The 21,198-nt window shown below is 50.0% G+C and overlaps 1 protein-coding gene across 1 annotated transcript in view; it reads left to right on the top strand.

Moving 5' to 3' along the window:
• KMT5A (lysine methyltransferase 5A) overlaps nucleotides 1–21,198 on the top strand; it is a 28,562-nt gene that overhangs the window by 3,386 nt on the left and 3,978 nt on the right. Inside the window, exons 2-7 of the mRNA XM_060249271.1 lie at nucleotides 3,069–3,196; nucleotides 8,285–8,441; nucleotides 11,309–11,522; nucleotides 14,574–14,661; nucleotides 16,828–16,887; nucleotides 19,526–19,716. Coding sequence (XP_060105254.1) covers nucleotides 3,069–3,196; nucleotides 8,285–8,441; nucleotides 11,309–11,522; nucleotides 14,574–14,661; nucleotides 16,828–16,887; nucleotides 19,526–19,716 — 838 coding nt within the window. The remainder of the gene's footprint in view (nucleotides 1–3,068; nucleotides 3,197–8,284; nucleotides 8,442–11,308; nucleotides 11,523–14,573; nucleotides 14,662–16,827; nucleotides 16,888–19,525; nucleotides 19,717–21,198) is intronic.

The raw sequence follows: 21,198 nt of genomic DNA, 5'->3' as shown, positions 1-21,198 counted from the left end.
TATAGGCCTAGTTCTTCTCTCCATGTTGTCATAACAAAAGCCCTGTGAAGGAGGTAAGGCTGCGAAAAAGAGGCACTGGCCCAAAGGCACCCAAGAAGCCACAAGGCAGCTTGAGGCTTTGAACCTGGTTCTGCTATAGTCTTCTGGCTCACTGTTGACTGAGGTGTGCTAGGTAGCTGGGACCCAGAAAGAGTTTGGGGTAGGAGGAGACAAAGGAATTCCAGAGCACCTTGGAAAGATATATGGGGGTGAAGAGAATCACCAGGAATCAAAGAGCAGCTTGATTGGCCATGCTTTCCCTATGGACATTTTGGCATTCTGGGGGAAACGGCCTATTACAGATGGTAGAGCTGTATCATAATGTTTTAGGGATGAAAGCTGAGTAACCTTGGAGGCCTTAATGGGAAGGTACATACACATGAGAGCCCTGTAACGCAGAGTGGTAAAGTTGCAGTATTGCAGTCCAAGCTTTCTGCTCACGACCTGAGTTCGATCCTGGCAGAAGCTGGGTTCAGGTAGCCGGCTCGAGGTTGACTCAGCCTTCAATCTTTCCCAGGTCGGTAAAATGAGTACCCAGCTTGCTGGGGGGAAAGTGTAGATCGGGGTCCCCAACTTACAGGCCATGGACCGGTCCCGGTCCGTGGCCTGCTAGCAACCGGGTCGTGAGTTGTGTAATCATTTCATTATATATTAAAATGTAATAATAATAATAATAATGATAACGTTGGATTTATATCCTGCCCTCCACTCTGAATCTCATAGTGGCTCACAATTTCATTTATCTTCCTCCCCCACAACAAACACCCTGTGAGGTGGGTGGGGCTGAGAGGGCTCTCATAGCAGCTGCCCTTTCAAGGACAACTCCTACAAGAGCTCTGGCTGACGCAAGGCCATTCCATCAGGTGCAAGTGGAGGAGTGGGGAATCAAACCTGGTTCTCCCAGATAAGAGAGCTCTGGCTGACCCAAGGCTATTCCAGCAGCTGCAAGTGGAGGAGTGGGGAATTCAACCCGGTTCTCCCAGATAAGAGAGCTATGGCTGACCCAAGGCCATTCCAGCAGCTGCAAGTGGAGGAGGGAGGAATCCAACCCGGTTCTCCCAGATAAGAGAGCTCTGGCTGACCCAAGGCCATTCCAGCAGCTGCAAGTGGAGGAGGGAGGAATCCAACCCGGTTCTCCCAGATAAGAGAGCTCTGGCTGATCCAAGGCCATTCCAGCAGCTGCAAGTGGAGGAGTGGGAAATCAAACCCGGTTCTCCCAGATAAGAGTCCACACACTTAGCCACCACACCAAACTAACAAAGTGCACAATTGTATCATCCTGAAACAATCACCCTCCACCCTGGTTCCATGGAAAAATTGTCTTCCACAAAACTGGTCACTGGTGCCAAAAAGGTTGGGGACTGCTGGTGTAAATGACTGGGGAAGGCAATGGCAAATTACCCTGTAAAAAGTCTGCCATGAAAACACGACTGGTGCATACACAGGGGACTACCTTTATCTTTTTTACATACACGTGGAGAAGATATGGATGTATAAGAGAATTTCATAGCTGAGTGGCAGTAGCACCTCTGAGCACGTACAGACTGCCTTTTCCTCATTACCCGACATGAGCGACTTGATGCTCCGACTCCTCTTTAAAAAGAAAACGAGCCAACTGGTGAGTGCCGGAGCAGTGTGTATAAATTTGGAGCGATGAGGGGACATTTGTATCGGGAAAACATTTTACAGTGTTGCCGGAGTCTCTTGAGAGCGTGCGGTCCTCTGATCTGGAAGCTCTTTTCTTCTCACTAATCCAAACCGGGTTTTTTTTTTGGGGGGGGGGGGCTCTCTGTACAGTGGCTCAAATGCACTTTGTACCTGCTCAGAGGCACATCCGTCGCCTGGTCTTATATGATCGCCAGAGAGCCCCGGCATTTGAGAGCCAGTGGCCCTGGCAGGACTGGGTCACAGAAGCACCAAGCTTAAACGCCACCTTGCTGCCAATCTGTAGGAAGACTACTCCCTGGCTGACTGTGGGCCAACCGCCCGACCTACCCAGAGCCGAATTAACAATTAGGCCAAGTAGGCGCTGGCCTATGGGCCCCCCTGCCTTTAGGGGCCCCAGGCTGGCTTTCGCCCTCCGTTTCCCCCGCTTGCAGCCCTCCCAGCCTGCACACGCAGCTGGCAACTGAGCCGCTCTCTGCCAGACTTGCCTGGTGCGTCTACTTCTGGCGTGGTCGCCAAGTTTGGCTCTCTCCGCCTCTCCCCTCCCAGCTTAGTCAAAGGGGCTTTTAAGAACGTGGCTGCAGCGGTGGGGGGGGGGGGGTCCCTCGGTGACGGGGCCAGCGCTCAGACTCTGAGATAATTTACGAGCCCCCACCCCCCAGATTTCAACCGCCTAGGGGCCTCCACCAGGGTTTCATCTGGCACTGGACCAACATACCCTCTAAGCTGCAGTGTCTTGTGAGCAAAAATTCCGCTTGGTGAGCCGCTGGCATGGAAGTGGTGAGCTGCTGCAGGAATGAAGCATCCTCTGGGGCCATCTTTCCCGAGCGAAGGCCAAACCTGTGTGAGCTGGAGGCTAACGATCCGTGAGGCAGGGAAGGTTGGCTCTCCAGATGGTTTGTTTGTTTTTTTTGCCTACAACTCCCATCAGCCCCAGCCATTGGCCATGCTGGCTGGGGCTGACGGGAGTTGTAGGCCAAAAAAAACATTTGGCGAGCCAACCTTCCAAACCTTAGGGAACCCTGCAGTGGACCTACCCCGCAGGGTTGTTGTGCGGTGGGGGCGAACCAGGCCCTGTGGCCTGAGCGGCTTCTTGCAGGCCCAAACGCGCGCCTGCGGGTTGGCCGGGCTGCTGGCAAGGTGTGGGCAGGCGGCTCTTCCGGGGCCGGCCGGGCGCCTTCTCCTCTAGGGGGCAGCGGCCGCCTTCTCCGGGGACGCGGCGCTCCGCCTTCCTGGCGGCTGCTGGGCTGGGCTGGGCTGGGCTCCCGGGCCCCTGGGAGCGGCGCGCTGGCGGCCGGCGCGGCTGGCGGTGCTGCCGCCGCGGGGGAGGCTCTGAGCGCGCCGCTCCCTTGGCTCTCCCGCAGGCAGGAGGCACAAGATGTCCAAGCCCAAGGCGGCGCCCAGGACCGACGGCCAGGAGGAGGAGAAGGACGACGACGCCGCCCCCGAGAGCGCCGAGAAGCGGCCCGCCGGCCGGCCCAGGATCAACGGGGTAAGCCGGATCGCCGGAACCTTCCCTCCCTCCCTCCCGCTCCAAAGCGCTCGCCCCGCCGCCTCTCCACCGTGCGCCCTGGGCGCGGCGCAATCCCCAGCAGGGCGCACGGCTCCAGGCCTCTGTAGAGGGGGCAGCCAGGGCTGGGCGGCCGGCAGGGAGCGCCTCCAGGCTCCGGCGGAGGCCCGCCCCGGCGACGGCAGCTTTCCTGGCACAAATCCCCGCCGCCTTTCCTCTCCTGCCTGCCAGGCCGGGGGAGGCGGCTTTTGGCTCTCTCCAGCCTTCCCCGCGCCCCCGTCCTCGTCTCTCCCCCGGAATGTCCGGCGATCGCCCCAAATTCCGCATGGAGCCGAAGCCACGAAAAGCCAGAGCGCCTGCTCCAGACACACCCACTTTTTTTCCTCCTTCAGCAAAATAAAAAGGAGAAGGAATAATGGAAATTGTGGGGTGGGTGGGGGAGAGATGGCTTTCTCCCGAAAATGAATGGATCCTTGCCCCTGAAATGCTTCAGGAGCGCTTTCCCGCCCCCCACTTTAACATGCAGGATTTTTAATCGGAATAAATTTAATTAAAATAGATTGAATAACTGAATGAAGATTTTTGGATTTATATCCTGCCCTATACTCTGAATTTCAGAGTCTCTGAGCGGTCACAATCTCCTCTACCTTCCCCTCCCCCTACAACAGACACCCTGTGAGGTAGGTGGGGCTCAGAGAGCTCACCCAGCAGCTGACCTTTCAAGGACATCTTCTGCAAGAGCTATGGCTGACCCAAGGCCATCTCAGCAGGTGTAAGCGGAGGAGTGGGGAATCAAACCCGGTTCTCCCAGAGAAGGGTCCGCGCACTTCACCACTGCACCAAACTGGCTCTCAGTGATGTCAATGAAAAGGTTCTGCTGCCGAAGGATTGCATCACAGCTGTTGTTTGTGCAGCTGATTCTGAACCTCCGGTTGCCTAGGCGCCCGGCTTCTCCCGCCCTCTGGGATGTCACTGAGTCAGAAGGAGCCAGAGGTGGCAACCCATAATACTCTTTTCAGTGGGGTTTGCCTGAAACCTGGTTGTTCAGAGGTTGAGTCAGAATGGTGGGCGGGCGTCCCTGTGTGTCCTTTTATTAGACAAGGTGCTCTTCTAGGCTTAGTCAGGTTTTCTTCCCTGCGGTCATGCCAAAACTGCAGTTATTCCCATTTTACAGATGGGAAGCTGGGGCTGGAAGGAGCTGGCCTGGATAACATCGGGCAGTGAGAATCTGGCTGAGGGGGGATTTGAACTTGTGTCTTCATGCTCCATAGCCCCGTGGCGCAGAGTGGTAAAGCTGCAGTATTGCAGTCGGAGCCCTCTGCTCACGACCTGAGTTCGATTCCAGCGGAAGGTAGTTCAGCTAGCCGGCTCGAGGTTGACTCAGCCTTCCATCCTTCCGAGGTCGGTAAAATGAGTCCCCAGCTTGCTGGGGGGAAGGTGTAATGACTGGGGAAGGCAATGGCAAACCACCCTGTAAAGAGGTCTGCCGGGAAAATGTGAAAGCAGCGTCACCCAAGAGTAGAAAACAACTGGTGCTTGCACAGGGGACTTTTCCTTTCCTTCATGTTCCAGGCCTAGTGCTGGATCCATTGCAGAGTGCCTTAAAATAAAAATTTCAGCCCTGACCTGGGTAGCCCAGGCAAGCCCAATCTTGTCAGACCTCAGAAGCTAAGCAGGGCCGTCCCTGGCAAGGACTTGGATGGGGTAATACCAGGGTTGGGGGGCAGAAGCAGGCTGTATTAAGCCGCTTCTCTCAATGTCCTCCATGTCCCAGTAGGAGTCACCAGAGGTTGTCATGACTTCCAGGTACACACACACACAATTTTTAAATACTTTCTTCTATCTGACCACACAGTAGAGATGCCAGCCTGCAGGTGGGACCTGGGGATCCCACCCCCCAGAACTCCAGCTGATTTCCAGACTTACAGAGATCAATTCCCCTAGAGAAGGGGTGGACAAACTGTGGCTTCGGAGCCACATGTGACTCTTTCACACACATTGTGTGGCTCTCAAAGCCCCCACTGTCCCTTCAGATGGCTTGGAGAAGGCATTTCTCTCTTTAAATAATTTCTCCAAGCAGAGCCAGCCGGCAGCTTGGATAATGCATTAAAAGTTAAAGTTGCTTTCTTTCCACCTCCCTCCCTCCCTCCCTCCCTTCCTTCCTCCCTCCCTCCCTCCCTCCCTCCCTCCCTTCCTTCCTTCCTTCCTTCCTTCCTTCCTTCCTTCCTTCCTTCCTTCCTTCCTTCCTTCCTTCCTTCCTTCCTTCCTTCCTTCCTCCCTCCCTCCCTCCCTCCCTCCCTCCCTCCCTCCCTGTTTTGTGGCTCTCAAACATCTGACATTCCTGTCTTGTGACTCTCAAATATCTGACATTAATTCTATGTGGCTCTTACGTTAAGCAAGTTTGGCCACCCCTGCCTTAGAGGAAAAGGATGATTTGGAGCATAGACTGCCATTTTATTCCACTGGAGTCCCTGCCCTCCCCAGCCTCCATCCCCAAATCTCCAGGAGTTTCCCAACCTAGATCTGACAGTCCTAAGTTTCCCCACCCCCACAAGTCTGTTTGCTCTCACAATGACAAGGAGCAGACAGTTCCTCCAGGAACTGGATCGCTCTGCCCCTTTATCACGCTGAGTGTGGAAACAGAAGGTTTTCACGGAGGTTGCTTTGACCGGAGAGTCTGGACGTAGCATTGGTGCAGTAAGATAATACTCGCCCTTGAAAAACGTAGTTGTCCTTTTTAAGGCAGCACCCATTCAGAGCAAAACAGTTTATAGCAGAGGTGGCCAAAATGTGGCTTGGGAGCCACATGTGACTCTTTCACACGTATTATGTGGCTATCTAAGACCCCACCACTCCATCGGCCGGCTTGGAGAAGGCATTTCTCTCTTTAAATCACTTCTCCAAGCTAAGCCAGCCAGCAGCTTGGAGAATGCATTTAAAGTTAAACTAACTTCCTTCCTTCCTTCCTTCCTTCCTTCCTTCCTTCCTTCCTTCCTTCCTTCCTTCCTTCCTTCCTTCCTTCCTTCCTTCCTTCCTTCCTTCCTTCCTTCCTTCCTTCCTTCCTTCCCTCCCTCCCTCCCTCCCTCAAACATCTGACATTTATTCTATGTGGTCCTTCCTTCCTTCCTACATTGGATGCACATGTCTTATGGCTCTCAAATCTGACATTTATTCTGTGTGGCTCTTACTTTAAGCAAGTTTGGCTGCCCCTGGTTTATAGCAACACCTAGGCCGGACTCCCACAGTAGACCCAACCCTCTAGGGTAGGGGTTCCCAACCCCCGGTCCGTGGACAGGTATCAGTCCATGGCCTGTTAGTAACCAGGCCATCAGTTGTATAATTATTTTGTTATATATTACAATGTAGTAATAATAAGACGACGACAATGGATTTATATGGTGCCCTCCACTCAGAGTCTCAGAGTGGCTCACAATCTCCTTTATCTTCTTCCCCCACAACAGACACCCTGTGAGGTGGGTGGGGCTGAGAGGGCTCTCACAACAGCTGCCCTTTCAAGGACAACCTCTGCCAGAGCTATGGCTGACCCAAGGCCATCCAGCAGCTGCAAGTGGAGGAGTGGGGAATCAAACCCCGTTCTCCCAGATAAGAGTCCGCACACTTAACCACTACACCAAACTGGCTGTCTAACCTTTATTCACTACACCAAACTTAAAACATTTATTAGCTGCTGTTCTCCCTTGCAGCACTCAGGGTGGCTCACAGTATAAATGAATAATTATTAAAAAACACAATAAGAACAACAATTGTTTCAAAAGAAGAGGAGATTGAATTTATACCCCTGCCCTTCACTATCCACAAGAGTCTCAGAGCAGCTTACAATCCCCTTTCCCTCTCTCTCCCTACAACAGACACCCTGTGATGTAGGTGGAGCTGAGAGAGCTCTGAGCGAAACTGCTCTTGAGAGAACAGCTCCGAGAGAACTGAGACTGGCCTGAGTTCACACCAGCAGCTGCGCGTGGAGGAGTTGGGGGACTCAAACCCAGTTCTCCCAGATCAGAGTCTGCACACTTGTACTTGTTTGGTTGTAAACCGCTTTGAACAACCAGAAAAAGTGAAAGAATAAATAACTAGTGATAGTACTTTCCTGCACTTGGGATTTGGAGTCTTGTAATGGTTAAAAATTTGGCAGCGCAATCCTGTATGCGCAGAAGGAAGGCCACTGAGTTCCATGGGATTTACTCCTTCGTAAGCACGTTTAGAATAGCAACCTCAGCTACAAATCAGGAATCGGATCTCACCTCAGCCGTGGTCTTGCTACTGAGCCTCAAGACAATCTAGTCCCTCACCTGCAGTAAGACTGCTAGCCTACCTTACAAGGGTGTGAAGAAGAAGAAGATGATGATGATATTGGATTTATATCCCGCCTCTGCTCCGAAGAGTTTCAGAGCGGCTCACAATCTCCTTTCCCTTCCTCCCTGACAACAGGCACCCTGTGAGGTGGGTGGGGCCGGAGAGGGCTCTCACAGCAGCTGCCCTTTCAAGGACAACCTCTGCCAGAGCCATGGCTGACCCAAGGCCATTCCAGCAGGTGCAAGTGGAGGAGTGGGGAATCAAACCCGGTTCTCCCAGATAAGAGTCCGCACACTTAACCACTACACCAAACTGGGGTGGAATTACAGCGGGGACTCCTTTGCGTAGCCAATCCTCGAAGAGCTTACAAAAAAAAGGATTAGCTACATCAGGGGTGTGTGTGGCCTAGTATGCAAAGGAGCTCTTGCTAAAATTCCACCCCTCATGTGAAGCAGACTGGGGATGTGCAAAGGCGATGCATGTGCTTGTTGTGCCTTCAATGTGATAACAGCGTTTGAAAAAAATCACGGTTGCTTGTCATTGGGCTGTTCGGTTTTTTTTTTAAATGGATAAACAGGTAAACAATTTTCAGCAGCATGTTAGAAGAAAGAAGGAATTTATGCCTTTTGTTGCTTGTTTCAAACGAATGCTGGGATCTGCTACCGATTTCTTAGGTGCATTCGAAAGAAAGTCTGGGTTCTTGAGAAGAGGGACTTGGTCGCACGGCTCTCAGGGCCTCTCGTGTCTCTCTCGATTCAGGAGAACATCTTTTCTTGCCAATCCAAAATCTACACCTACATGAGCCCGAACAAGAATCCCGCTGTTCGACTACCCCTCCAGGAAGAAAACTCCACCACGTCTCATGAGGCAAAATGCCCAGGCAAAACTGTGAACGAGGGCTACAGGAAAGGAGAAGGTAAGAATCCGTTTCCTTTAGAAACCTGGACCCACCGCATTTGACTCAAGGTGTGTATGTGTGTGGGGGCGGTGGGATGTTCTTTCTTCAGCAAAGCCAGGAGGCCTTGCCATATTCTTAGGGATTGCTTCTCCTGGCAGAGAAAGAGAATCAGCTCGGGAAGGAAGACTGTCTCCCTGGTGAGGAGCTGTGTCTCCCCAAAACTACCCTGCCCCGGCTGATTGGAGCACGGTGCATTGTTTTGTCTGCCTCCCTGAGAACTTAAGAACATCAGAGAAGCCATGTTGGATCAGGCCAGTGGCCCATCCAGTCCAACACTCTGTGTCACATAAGAACATAAGAGAAGCCATGTTGGATCAGGCCAATGGCCCATCCAATCCAACCCTCTGTGTTACATAAGAACATAAGAGAAGCCATGTTGGATCAGGCCAATGGCCCATCCAATCCAACCCTCTGTGTTACATAAGAATATAAGAGAAGCCATGTTGGATCAGGCCAGTGGCCCATCCAGTCCAACACTCTGTGTCACATAAGAACATAAGAGAAGCCATGTTGGATCAGGCCAATGGCCCATCCAATCCAACCCTCTGTGTTACATAAGAACATAAGAGAAGCCATGTTGGATCAGGCCAATGGCCCATCCAATCCAACCCTCTGTGTTACATAAGAATATAAGAGAAGCCATGTTGGATCAGGCCAGTGGCCCATCCAGTCCAACACTCTGTGTCACATAAGAACATCAAAGAAGCCATGTTGGATCAGGCCAGTGGCCCATCCAGTCCCACACTCTGTGTCACATAAGAACATAAAAGAAGGCATGTTGGATCAGGCCAATGGCCCATCTGGTCCAACACTCTGTGTCACATAAGAACATAAGAGAAGCCATGTTGGATCAGGCCAGTGGCCCATCCAGTCCAACACTCTGTGTCACATAAGAGAAGCCATGTTGGATCAGGCCAGTGGCCCATCCAGTCCAACACTCTATGTCACATAAGAGAAGCCATGTTGGATCAGGCCAATGGCCCATCTAGTCCAACACTCTGTGTCACATAAGAGAAGCCATGTTGGATCAGGCCAGTGGCCCATCCAGTCCAACACTCTGTGTCACATAAGAACATAAGAGAAGCCATGTTGGATCAGGCCAATGGCCCATCTAGTCCAACACTCTGTGTCACATAAGAGATGCCATGTTGGATCAGGCCAATGGCCCATCCAGTCCAACACTCTGAGTCACATAAGAGCATAAGAGAAACCATGATGGATCAGGCCAATGGCCCATCTAGTCCAACACTCTGTGTCGCATAAGAACATAAGAGAAGCCATGTTGGATCAGGCCAGTGGCCCATCCAGGCATCTCCAGGGGAAGGTTTTCAGGCAACAGGAGCTGGGAGAAGCCTTTCTCTGCCTGAAGTGTTGCAGAGCTGCTGCCGATAGAATAGAAGGGGGTTCTGGCCTAACTCCAAATAAGGCAGTGATCTGTTTAATGCATCAAATAATATAACTATTCCTGATTTGTACCACTGTAGAATTTTGAATGGTTGGGGGCAGAGGTATATACTGAAAATGAGGAGCGGGATGGAATAAGGTTGGTATTCATAAGAACATAAGAGAAGCCATGTTGGATCAGGCTAGTGGCCCATCCAGTCCAACACTCTGGGTCACACAGTGGCCAGTATATGTACACACACATATACACACACACGCTGCGGCTAATAGACCTCTGCTCCATATTCCACTCCTTTTAGGTGCTTGTTTTCTGTGGGTAGGAAATTCCTTTGATTCATTCCTGTCTTTCAGGCTAAGCTCTCAACGTGGCTGAAAGAAGCATTTAATGTTTTTTTTAAGTCAAATAAAATTATAGACAGGCAAAAGTGATATGAAGACAGTTCTGTTCTGCCTTTTCAGCCTCAGCTTCCCAGGTGGCTAAAAAAAGTAATGTAAAAAAATCGAGTGGCAAAACCAACATTAAGACAATGATAACAGCAGGGGGGAAAAATAGGCCTTTTGAAAAAACTTGGAGGGGGGGAAGAAATTTGTCTTCATCTGGTATGTAAGGATAGTCAAAGTAAATACTGGCCAAATACCCCTCAGGTGAATGTTTCATAATCTGGAATAACCACCAGGTAGACCCACTTCCCTGCCTTGCCTTTGTAATAGATCAGAGAGTATGGGGAATGGTTTCTCCCTTGCTTGCCACCTCCCCTTCGGTCTGTACTTGTACAGTCCAGGCACAGAGGTATCTGTTTGCTTAGAAATCCTACCAAGAAATGTGAAGATGAAATAAAACTTGTAGAGTGTGTTCTTAGGAGGAGCTTTAAAAAAACCCTAGCTCATGGCCCCCTCCTGGGAGAAATGCAGTATTGAAGGGGAGCGACAGTGCCTCAGTAGTAGAGCATCTGCTTGGGAAGCAGAAGGTCCCAGGTTTAATCCCAGGCATCTTCAGCTAAAAAGGGTCCAGGCAAATAGGTGTGAAAAACCTCAGCTTGAGACCCTGGAGAGCCACTAAAGGGGAGTAATGGTGGCTCAGTGGTAGAGCATCTGCTTGGTAAGCAGAAGGTCCCAGGTTCAATCCCCGGCATCTTCAGCTAAAAAGGGTCCAGGCAAGTAGGCTTGAAAAACCTCAGCTTGAGACCCTGGAGAGCCGCTGCCAGTCTGAGTAGACAAGACTGACTTTGATGGACCAAGGAGGGTCTGATCCAGTATAAGGCAGCTTCATATGTTTATATGTATGCAACGTACCTGGCCTAGCTTGGTGATCCTGGATAAGAGCAGTTTTCTACTGAAGAAGCGTCCTGCGATGAAGCCGAGGAAACGCGAGGTCCTTTATGCTAGCTGGCATTAAACCCCACCCCCTTAATTATTTGCAGACAGAATCAACATTGGCAATGCAGTAGAAGGCACCGTGAAAGCCGAAGGCCAGAACGACAAGGAGAGCGAGGGGGAATCTCCGGGGTCCTTTTCGAACCAAAAGCAAGAAGCCGCAGAAACTCCGAAGCTCCCGCCTGCCGAGTCTGGCGTTGCAACGAATGCAAAACCGACGCTGAAGAAGGGAACAAAAGCGAAACCAGGTCCTAGGAGAAAGTAAGAGCCTGCGGGGCCGGTGTAGGGTGTTAGAATAGAAAAGAGTGGGGTAAAAGAAAATGCTGAAATAAAGCATACACGTGTATAAAAAAACATATTCCATCTTCCGGTTCCAATCGTAAAAAGTTATGACTTAAATCATCCTAAAATAGCTTTGTTTACCCTAGTGCTTATGTATAAGTAGAAGAAGAAGAAGAAGATATTGGATTTATATCCCGCCCTCCACTCCGAAGAGTCTCAGAGCGGCTCACACTCTCCTTTCCCTTCCTCCCCCACAACAGACACCCTGTGAGGTGGGTGGGGCTGGAGAGGGCTCTCCCAGCAGCTGCCCTTTCAAGGACAACTTCTGCCAGAGCGATGGCTGACCCAAGGCCATTCCAGCAGGTGCAAGTGGAGGAGTGGGGAATCGAACCCGGTTCTCCCAGATAAGAGTCCACACACTTAACCACTACACCAAACTGGCTCTCCTGGAGCCTAGAGCTGCCTGGAGGAACTTTGCCACAGCTTCAGTAACATCAGCAGCAGTATTCTTTAGCAGAAAAGGCCATCTGTGTGAGTCAGCTAAATCTAAAATACGGTACTACCAAGAATTGGTGATAAAATGCTATGCCATACATTGGTGTCCTGACAGCATTCTAATAGCACGGCAATAACGGGCAATAAAGCGACACCTAGTGACCATAAATAGGTATTACACCACCATTACATGGGTGGGAATGAACAAACAAATGGTGTATGTTAGGGATCCCCAGGCACCCCCTGACACCTTTCCCAGTGCCCGTCAAGTGTTTGTTTGTTTTTAAGTGGGTGGGGCCAGGTGGGTCTTTTGTCCAGGACAGCTTCTGATTGGCCACTGGAGATCTGAACGGCTGTGCATGTTTTTTAAAAAGCCGCTCTGAGACTCTGAGTGAAGGGCGGAATATAAATCCAATGTCATTGTCTTCTTCTTCTAGTTCTTGGGGCCCTTTATAGACACCTGGGGAAATGCTGACTGACACTTTGGGGTCAGGCAGCAATTCTTCTCCAGGCCAGTTTGGCCAGGGATCTTGGAGGTTTTTGCCATCTTCTGGGCAGGGGTCACTGGGAGTGTGTATGTGGGGAGATATTTGTGAAGTTGGTGCTTGGGGGGATGGGGGAACAGTGGGAGGGCTTCTAGTGCCCTGGCCCCATTGGTGAATCTCCTGATGGCATCTGTTGTTGTTGTTTTGCCACTGTGTGACACAGAGTGTTGGACCAGATGGGCCATTGGCCTGATCCAACATGGCTTCTCTGATGTTCTTATGTGACACAGAGTGTTGGACCAGATGGGCCATTGGCCTGATCCAACATGGCTTCTCTTATGTTCTTATGTGACACAGAGTGTTGGACCGGATGGGCCATTGGCCTGATCCAACATGGCTTCTCTTATGTTCTTATGTGACACAGAGTGTTGGACTGGATGGGCCATTGGCCTGATCCAACATGGCTTCTCTTGTGTTCTTATGTGATATAGAGAGTTGGACTGGATGGGCCATTGGCCTGATCCAACATGGCTTCTCTTACGTTCTTATGTGACACAGAGTGTCGGACTGGATGGGCCATTGGCCTGATCCAACATGACTTCTCTGATGTTTTTTTGTGACACAGTGTCAGACCGGATGGGCCATTGGCCTGATCCAACATGGCTTCTCTTACGTTGTTACTGGGTGGAAACGTTAAGACGAGTTTGCAATTTAACATTCAATCATTTTGCTCCTTAATTTTGATTTTTCTCGTAAGAAAGGTGACAACGGTATAAACTGACACGGTTTCAGGAGCCAAAATGGGTCCAGTGAAAAGATTTCAAGGCTTTGGTCCTGTACTGAAGCAGCATACAAATGCGGTGAAATCTTCCTGGCGTTTTCAGTAGAGAGAGTGTCCCTGTAATGATTTGAACTTATATGTGTGTGTTCCTTTAGTTGCTGGTAAGTTGAAGTGGAGAAAGGGGGGTTAAAGAGGGGGAAGGAATGAGTGGGGTGATTGGTTGCTGACTGAGAGTGTGTGTGTGGGGCTAAGATGTATTTGTGTGGAGAGAGAGAGAGAGAGAAGTCAGCTGACAGTGAGCTCAGCAGGGGATCAGCAGTTTTGAGTGTCAGTCAGCCGTCTATAAACCGGGGTGGCCAAACTTGTTTAACCTAAGAGCCAGCGGGGAATATTAAACAAAGTCTTTGGAATTAAATTTCTGGCAGCAGTAGCAGAAGCTCCTTTGCATATTCAGCCACACACCCCTGATGTAGCCAATCCCCCAAGAGCTAACAACGTGTCATGGGCTCCAACAAGGGGCCTGGCCGGGCAGAGCTGACAGGGTTAACAGACTCAGTGGAGCCAACAGCTGGCCCCTCTCGAGTGGACTGACTCGCTGCCACCGCCCAGCTGACGAGGAACGGCAGCAGGCAGACACCCCCCCCCCAGTTCACCACCTCGCCTTGCTTGCGTATGGGAAAGGCTCCGCCAGGACTTAACGACCCGGCGCAAAGAGACCAGGATGCGAGCAAGACGTTCACTCAGCCCGGAGTTTTAGCAGGCGCCAGGCTGGCCCCGCTGCCTGCTAATTGAAAACAGCCCAGTGGGCTATCTAAATTCCTGCTTCGAGCTGCATTCTCTGTGGAAGCAGCAAGTCCATCCAGTGACTTGCGACCGCTCCAGCTCCCGTTCCTTGGCTCTGTTCCTGCTCTGACTTCCTGGTTTCCTGGCTGGAACGATCCTGCTCTCAGGCCGTGATTTAGACTCGGCGACTGGTTCCCTCAATGCTCCTCTGGCTCTGACTCAGACTGAACTCGGACTTCCCCCCTTGCCTGCACCCTAGCGTGTGACACAAGGCTCTTAGTACAGGGCCGGCTGTAAGCTCCTGGAGGATTGGCTGCATCGTGCGGGTGTGGCCTAATATGTAAAGGAGCTCCTGCTACAAAATGAGTCTTGGCCGTGGCAGCATGACACACACATGAAGAGGGAAGTTGTGACAGTCCCTCTTGGAAATGCAGAGTTGCTGGAAATCCAGCAATGTTCACGTGTCTGTTCTCTCTCTTCTCTCAGAGTTCAAGGGAAGACGCAACCAAATCGGAAGGTGACAGATTATTACCCTGTTCGAAGAAGTTCTCGAAAGAGCAAAAAAGAGCTGCAGGTAACTTCTTCCTCTAGCAGCCTTGAATAAACTTCTTCCCCCCACCCCTCCCCAAATCCTTTCAGGGTAAATAGTCCACTAAGGAGTTGGGGATTCTATTGCAAAGAGTCTACTCATATGAACGTACATATGAACATATGAAGCTGCCTTCTACTGAATCAGACCCTCGGTCCATCAAAGTCAGTCTTGTCTACTCAGACTGGCAGCGGCTCTCCAGGGTCTCAAGCTGAGGTTTTTCACGCCTACCTGCCTGGACCCTTTTTAGTTGGAGATGCCGGGGATCGAACCTGGGACCTTCTGCTTACCGAGCAGATGCTCTACAACTGAGCCACCATCCCTTCCCTTTAGTGGCTCTCCAGGGTCTCAAGCTGAGGTTTTTCACGCCTATTTGCCTGGACCCTATTAAGTTGGAGATGCCAGGGATTGAACCTGGGACCTTCTGCTTACCAAGCAGATGCTCTACCACCATCCCTCCCATACTCCTGAACACAGAGAGCCAGTTTGGTGTAGTGGTGAAGTGTGCGGACTCTTATCTGGGAGAGCCTGGTTCGATTCCCCACTCCTCCACTTGCAGCTTTAAATGATGTGCAGATGGTACATGACTCCTAAACAATTGGCAAAGATGAATGCCAGATAGATGTTGGAAACGTAACAAACATGAAGGTTCTTTCTGTTATCTGACAGTGATGCTCACGTGTCCTATAGAGTCTCTTTGTTTACCCTTGCAGCTAAGAAGATAAGAGCAAGAGTAATAACAAAGGCTGGAACTTCTTGAGGTTAGGCTATCTGGGGAACTTTGAAGGTGTTAATTGAGAACTGTAGTTCGGGTTCTGTTTTGTAATGGCCAACGGCTACACACAATAAATCTTTGACTGACTGACGTTGCCTGCCTCTGCGTAGCGACCCTGGACTTCCTTGGTCTCACATCCAAATTCTGCTTAGCTTCTGAGAGCTGATGAGTTTGGGCTAGCCATCTAGGCCGGGACAGAGGCAAACAGAGGTGGTTTGCCCTTTCCTGCCTCTGCGTAGCGACCCTGGACTTCCTCGGTGGTCTCCCATCCAAGTACTGCCCCGGGCTGACCCTGCTTAGTTTCTGAGAGCTGCCAAAATCCGGCTTGCCTGGGCCGTCGCAGTCGAAGCAAAACACACACAGAGATGGTTTGCCATTTCTTGCCTTTGCATAGCGACTCTGGTGGTCTCCCATCCATGCACCAGTCAGGCTGACTAGCTTAGCTTTTGAGACCGTTAAGAGCGGTTTTTCAGTGGAACAGGCTTTCTCAGGAGGTAGTGGGCTTTCCCCTCTTGGAGGTTTTTAAGCAGAGGCTGGATGACCATCTGACAGCAATGAAGATGGTAGGACATTGTATGCGCAGCTGTGGAAGCAAGAAAAAATACCAGAGAAATGGGACTGGATTATAAAAGTTATGTCATGGAGTGAAATGGACAAACTAACAAGAAAATTAAGAGACTACGATTTGGAGCTCTTTAAGTTGGAGTGGAAGAAGTTCAGAAGATATGTAGAAAAAGAGTGGAAAATAAAAGGACATTGGACAATTTTTGAAAATGATGAAGTTTTTCATATTTTTTTAAAAAACAAAAGTATAATTTTTGGTTTTTTAATAGTTAAAGGTACCTTTTAATATTTGTTTTTTTTTTAAGTAAATAACACCGGCGGGGGTCAAATAATGGGGGGAGGGGTGGGGGAAAAGTAAGATATGGGGTAGAAGAATTTTTCTTTTTTTAAGTCTTTATAAGATGTAGATATAGTTTTGCTACCATATGTTACTAATAAAAATTGTTTATTAACAAGCAATGAAGATCCTGTGAATTCAGGGGGAGGGGTTTGTGAGTTTCCTGCATTGGGCAGGGGGTTGGACTAGATGACCCTGGAGGTCCCTTCCAACTCTTAAGATTCTATGAGTCTATGATCTGATGAGTACAAGCTAGCCTGGGATCGTCCAGTTCAGGGCCAAGGTGAACTACAAAATACGAGAAGCGATCCAATCAGACTGCAAAGACATGCACTCTTTTTAAAACAGTATTTTAATGTATTGGTTCCAAATAGACATAAATTGCCAGGGGTTTTTATACTCCACACAGGGGTAAAGAATGCAAAGCATTCCTCTTGTGCTCCTTCCAACATGGTTTCGTCTTGTTTCTTTTCAGACAGAGGAGAAGAAGCAAATCGATGAGTTAATAGAAAGTGGGAAGGAAGAAGGCATGAAGGTAATTAGCCCATTGGAGGTAACAGGGATGGCTTTGCTTTGAACCGCTGTGCATCTTTCAGCTACTAATCTCTCTGTGCAGAAAGCACATTTGTCTCCTCTCCAGAGACTAGTAGGGGATTGTCACCGAGGTGCAGTCAACTTCTCTCCGAAAAAGAATTACTTGCACACAGAACTTGCTCGTAGAAAGCTCGTGTGGCAGGCCAAAGACTAGGCTGGAACTCTTCTCCCGGAGAACTTGTTTCGGGTGTGTGTGTGTGTGTGTGTGTGTGTGCAGGGATGGCCAAACTGTGGCTCGGGAGCCACATGAGGTTCTTTCACGCGTATATTGTGTGAAAGCCTCGGCTGCCCTGTTGGCCAGCTTGGAGAAGGCATTTCTCTTTTTGAATTACTTCTCCAAGTCAAGCCAACTGGAGGTCTGGAGAATACATTAAAGTTAAAGTTGCTTTCTTTCCACCTCTCCTCCCCTCCCCCTTCCCCAGTTCTGGGCTGCCTTCTTGTGAACTCATAAGAACATCACTCCCTCCTTCCCTCCCTCCCGTCCCTCCCTCCCTTCTGTCCTTCCCTTCCTTTCCTCCCTTCCCTCCCTCCCTCCCTTCCTCACTCCCTCCCTTCTGTCCCTCCCTCCCTTCCTCACTCCCTTCCTTCCCTCCCTTCTGTCCCTCCCTCCCTTTCGTTCCCTCCCTCCCCCCTTCGTTCCCTCCCTCCCTCCTCCCTTCAGTCCCCTCCTTCCCTCCCTCCCTTCCTTCCCTCCCTCCCTTCGTTCCCTCCCTCCCTTCCTTCCTTCCCTCCCTTGTCGCTCTCAAACATCTGATGTTCATATCTTGCTCTGGGACTCTGAAGGTGGAGGTTCCCTTCAGTCACCTTGGCTGGTAGCCACTGACAGACCTCTCCTCCATGAATCTATCAGATCCCCTTTTAAAGAAGAAGACGACTACAGATTTATACCCCGCCCTTCTCTCTGAATCAGAGTCTCAGAGCGGCTCACCATCTCCTTTACCTTCCTCCCCCACAACAGACACCCTGTGAGGTGGGTGGGGCTGAGAGGGCTCTCCCAGCAGCTGCCCTTTTCAAAGACAACTCCTGCGAGACCCAAGGCCATTCCAGCAGGTTCAAATGGAGGAGTGGGGAATCAAACCTGGTTCGCGCACTTAACCACTATACCAAACTGGCTCTGTTTATTCCTGTAGCCATGCTACATTATATTGGAGGTCTTACTGGCTTTGCAGATTTTTAAAAAGTTGCTTCAGTGTTCCTTCTTTCTTTGCATGGCCTGTTAAGTCTTCTGTCTCGATACAAATGGAATTTGCTTTGACATTCAAACCGGGTACTTAAGTTGCAATTGGGGGGGGGGGCAGGGGGGCGGTTTGTCCACCAACTGGGACTCTGAATTATGGTAGTATCCTGGTTTGTAGTGGAGAAACAGGCCACAGTGTACAAAGGCTCCTGTTTAAGAAGTCATAATAGATTGCGGTTGAACTGCGGAGGTTTTCATTAGTGGCCTGCAGAAGGAACAGAGAAGGAGCAACAAAGTCAGCAGGCTTGGGAAATCTGTTATCAGACAAGCAGTGTCCTCCCAAGAGCTATCAGTTGGTGGGGACTGGCTGTTCAACAAGACAAACGTATGGAGCAACATAGGGATAAACATATGGAGCAGAGGTCCATCAGTGGCTATTAGAAGAAGAAGATGACTGCAGATTTATACCCCACCCTTCTCTCTGAATCAGAGTCTCAGAGCGGCTCACAATCTCCTTTATCTTCTCCCCCCCACAACAGACACCTTGTGAGGTGGGTGGGGCTGAGAGAGCTCTGACAAGCTGCCCTTTCAAGGACAACTCCTACAAGAGCTATGGCTGACCCAAGGCCATTCCAGCAGCTGCAAGTGGAGGGGTGGGGAATCAAACCCGTTTCTCTCAGATAAGAGTAGTGCACTTACCATACCATACCATACCAAACCTTTAATGGCATAATAGATTCAGATAAAAATACACAGAATATAAAAAATTAAACATTGGAGATAAAATCAAAATAAAACCAAGCTTACAGATGCATTCAAACATGGTCAGAATTAAATTTAAGGATGTCAGCCAGAAATTTTTGCCACAGCCTCACTAACCACCCCCTCAGTATCACTCAATAAATAATAACAGGGTGGCAGAATAGACAAAACTGGAGAAAAAGAAAGCTTGCCAAATAAATCTTTACGGAGGTTATGGTATAAAGAACAGTCAAGCAATATATGCTGGATTGAGTCAGGGGTATTTGCTCCACAGGAGCAAAGTCTGTCGGCTAAAGGGACTCGCTGATATCTCCCTTGTAGTGCACTTAACCACTACACCAACACTGACTCTCTAGCCACAAGGTACTGATGAAACTCTCTGTTTTGGGCAAGTGATGCTCTGTATTCTTGGTGCTTGGAGGGGGGCCCAGAGGGAAGGGTTCTAGCCCTACTGGTGGACCTCCTGATGGCACCTGGCTTTTTTGGCCATTCTGCGACACAGAGTGTTGGACTGGATGGGCCGCAGGCCTGATCTAACACGGCTTCTCTTACGTACAAAGTTAAAGAACTGCGACGTTGCAAGTCGTTCTTTGGCGAGGAGCTGGGATGCAACTCGAGTTTCTTCTCCTCGCCTCCGCAGATCGACTTCATCGACGGCAAAGGGAGAGGGGTCATCGCGACCAGATGTTTCAACCGGGGAGAGTTCGTGGTCGAGTATCACGGGGATCTGATAGAGATCACGGATGCCAAGAAACGAGAAGCGCTGTACGCTCAAGACCCATCCACTGGCTGCTATATGTACTACTTTCAGTACCTAAGCAAAACGTACTGGTAAGATTATTATTTTTTTGCCCTCTTTTCTTCTCTTTCCTTGCAAAGTTAAGTTTGTGGAGGATGGAGTGAAATCGCTTTCCCCCAAAACATCTGTCAACAGAGGCACAGGATTCATTTCTTTTGTGAATGGAATGGAAGAACCTGCAGTCTTTTACTTTTAGAATGATGGAAGCCGCCAATTGGAATTAGCACAGAAATAATAGTTGTTCTGGATTGACCCACTCTTAAGAAGTAGTTCTACTAAATCCACTAAATTTCTGGCTTCCAAGAATGTTTAGAACAGTGAAATTTGAATCTGGAAGCCTATTAGAGGGGGGAAGAAGACTGCATATTTATACCCCGCCCTTCTCTTAGAGCCCCGTGGGGGCAGAGTGTTAAAGCTGCAGTACTGCAGTCCTAAGCTCTGCTCACGATCTGAGTGCGATCCCCGGTAGAAGCTGGGTTTTCAGGTAGTCGGCTTGAGGTTGACTCAGCCTTCCATCCTTCCGAGGTGGGTAAAATGAGGACCCAGCTTGCTGGGGGGAAAGTGTAGATGACTGGGGAAGGCAATGGCCAACCACCCTGTAAAAAGTCTGCCGTGAAAACATTGTGAAAGCAACGTCACCCCAGAGTTGGAAACAACTGGTGCTTGCACAGGGAACCTTTCCTTTCCTTCTCTCAGAATCAGAGTCTCAAGAGTGGCTCACAATCTCCTTTACCTTCCTCCCCCACAACAGACACCCTGTGAGGTGGGTGGGGCTGGAGAGGGCTCTCACAGCAGCTGCCCTTTCAAGGACAACCTCTGTCAAAGCTATGGCTGACCCAAGGCCATTCCAGCAGCTGCAAATGGAGTAGTGGGGAATCAAACCCGGTTCTCCCAGATAAGAGGTCCGCGCACTTCACCACTACACCAAACTGGCTCTCAGGAGTTTCAGGATGTAAACTTCTAAGAATCAGAGCTTCCTTTGTCAAGGATAGTAGAACTGAAGACATGAGTCCTTTTATCCTAGTTGGAAGCTGGGAGAATAAAAGAGCAAGAGTCCAGTCGCATATTTTATAGAATAACAAAATTTGTGGCAGGGTTGGAGCTTTTTGTCAGTCACCACTCGCTTCTTCGGCCAGTGAGAGTGGTTTTGCACTTTGGCCATCTTTTACAAGTTTATCTCGATTACAGCACGTGCATCTTGATTACAGGCAGAAAATTAGCATCTGTAGTGACAAAAGTAAGAGCCCCATGGTGCAGGGTGGTAAAGCTGCAGTACTGCAGTCGGAGCTCTCTGCTCACGACCTGAGTTCGATCCAGGCAGAAGCTGGGTTCAGGTAGCCGGCTCCAGGTTGACTCAGCCTTCCATCCTTCCGAGGTCGGTAAAATGAGTACCCAGCTCGCTGGGGGGAAAGCGTAGATGACTGGGGAAGGCAATGGCAAACCACCCTGTAAAAAGTCTGCCATGAAAACATTGTGAAAGCAATGTCACCCCCATAGTCGGAAATGACTGGCGC

The sequence above is a fragment of the Heteronotia binoei genome, chromosome 11 (assembly GCF_032191835.1).
Source record: "Heteronotia binoei isolate CCM8104 ecotype False Entrance Well chromosome 11, APGP_CSIRO_Hbin_v1, whole genome shotgun sequence".
NCBI lineage: Eukaryota > Metazoa > Chordata > Lepidosauria > Squamata > Gekkonidae > Heteronotia > Heteronotia binoei.
This window is presented reverse-complemented; position numbering and strand designations above follow the sequence as displayed.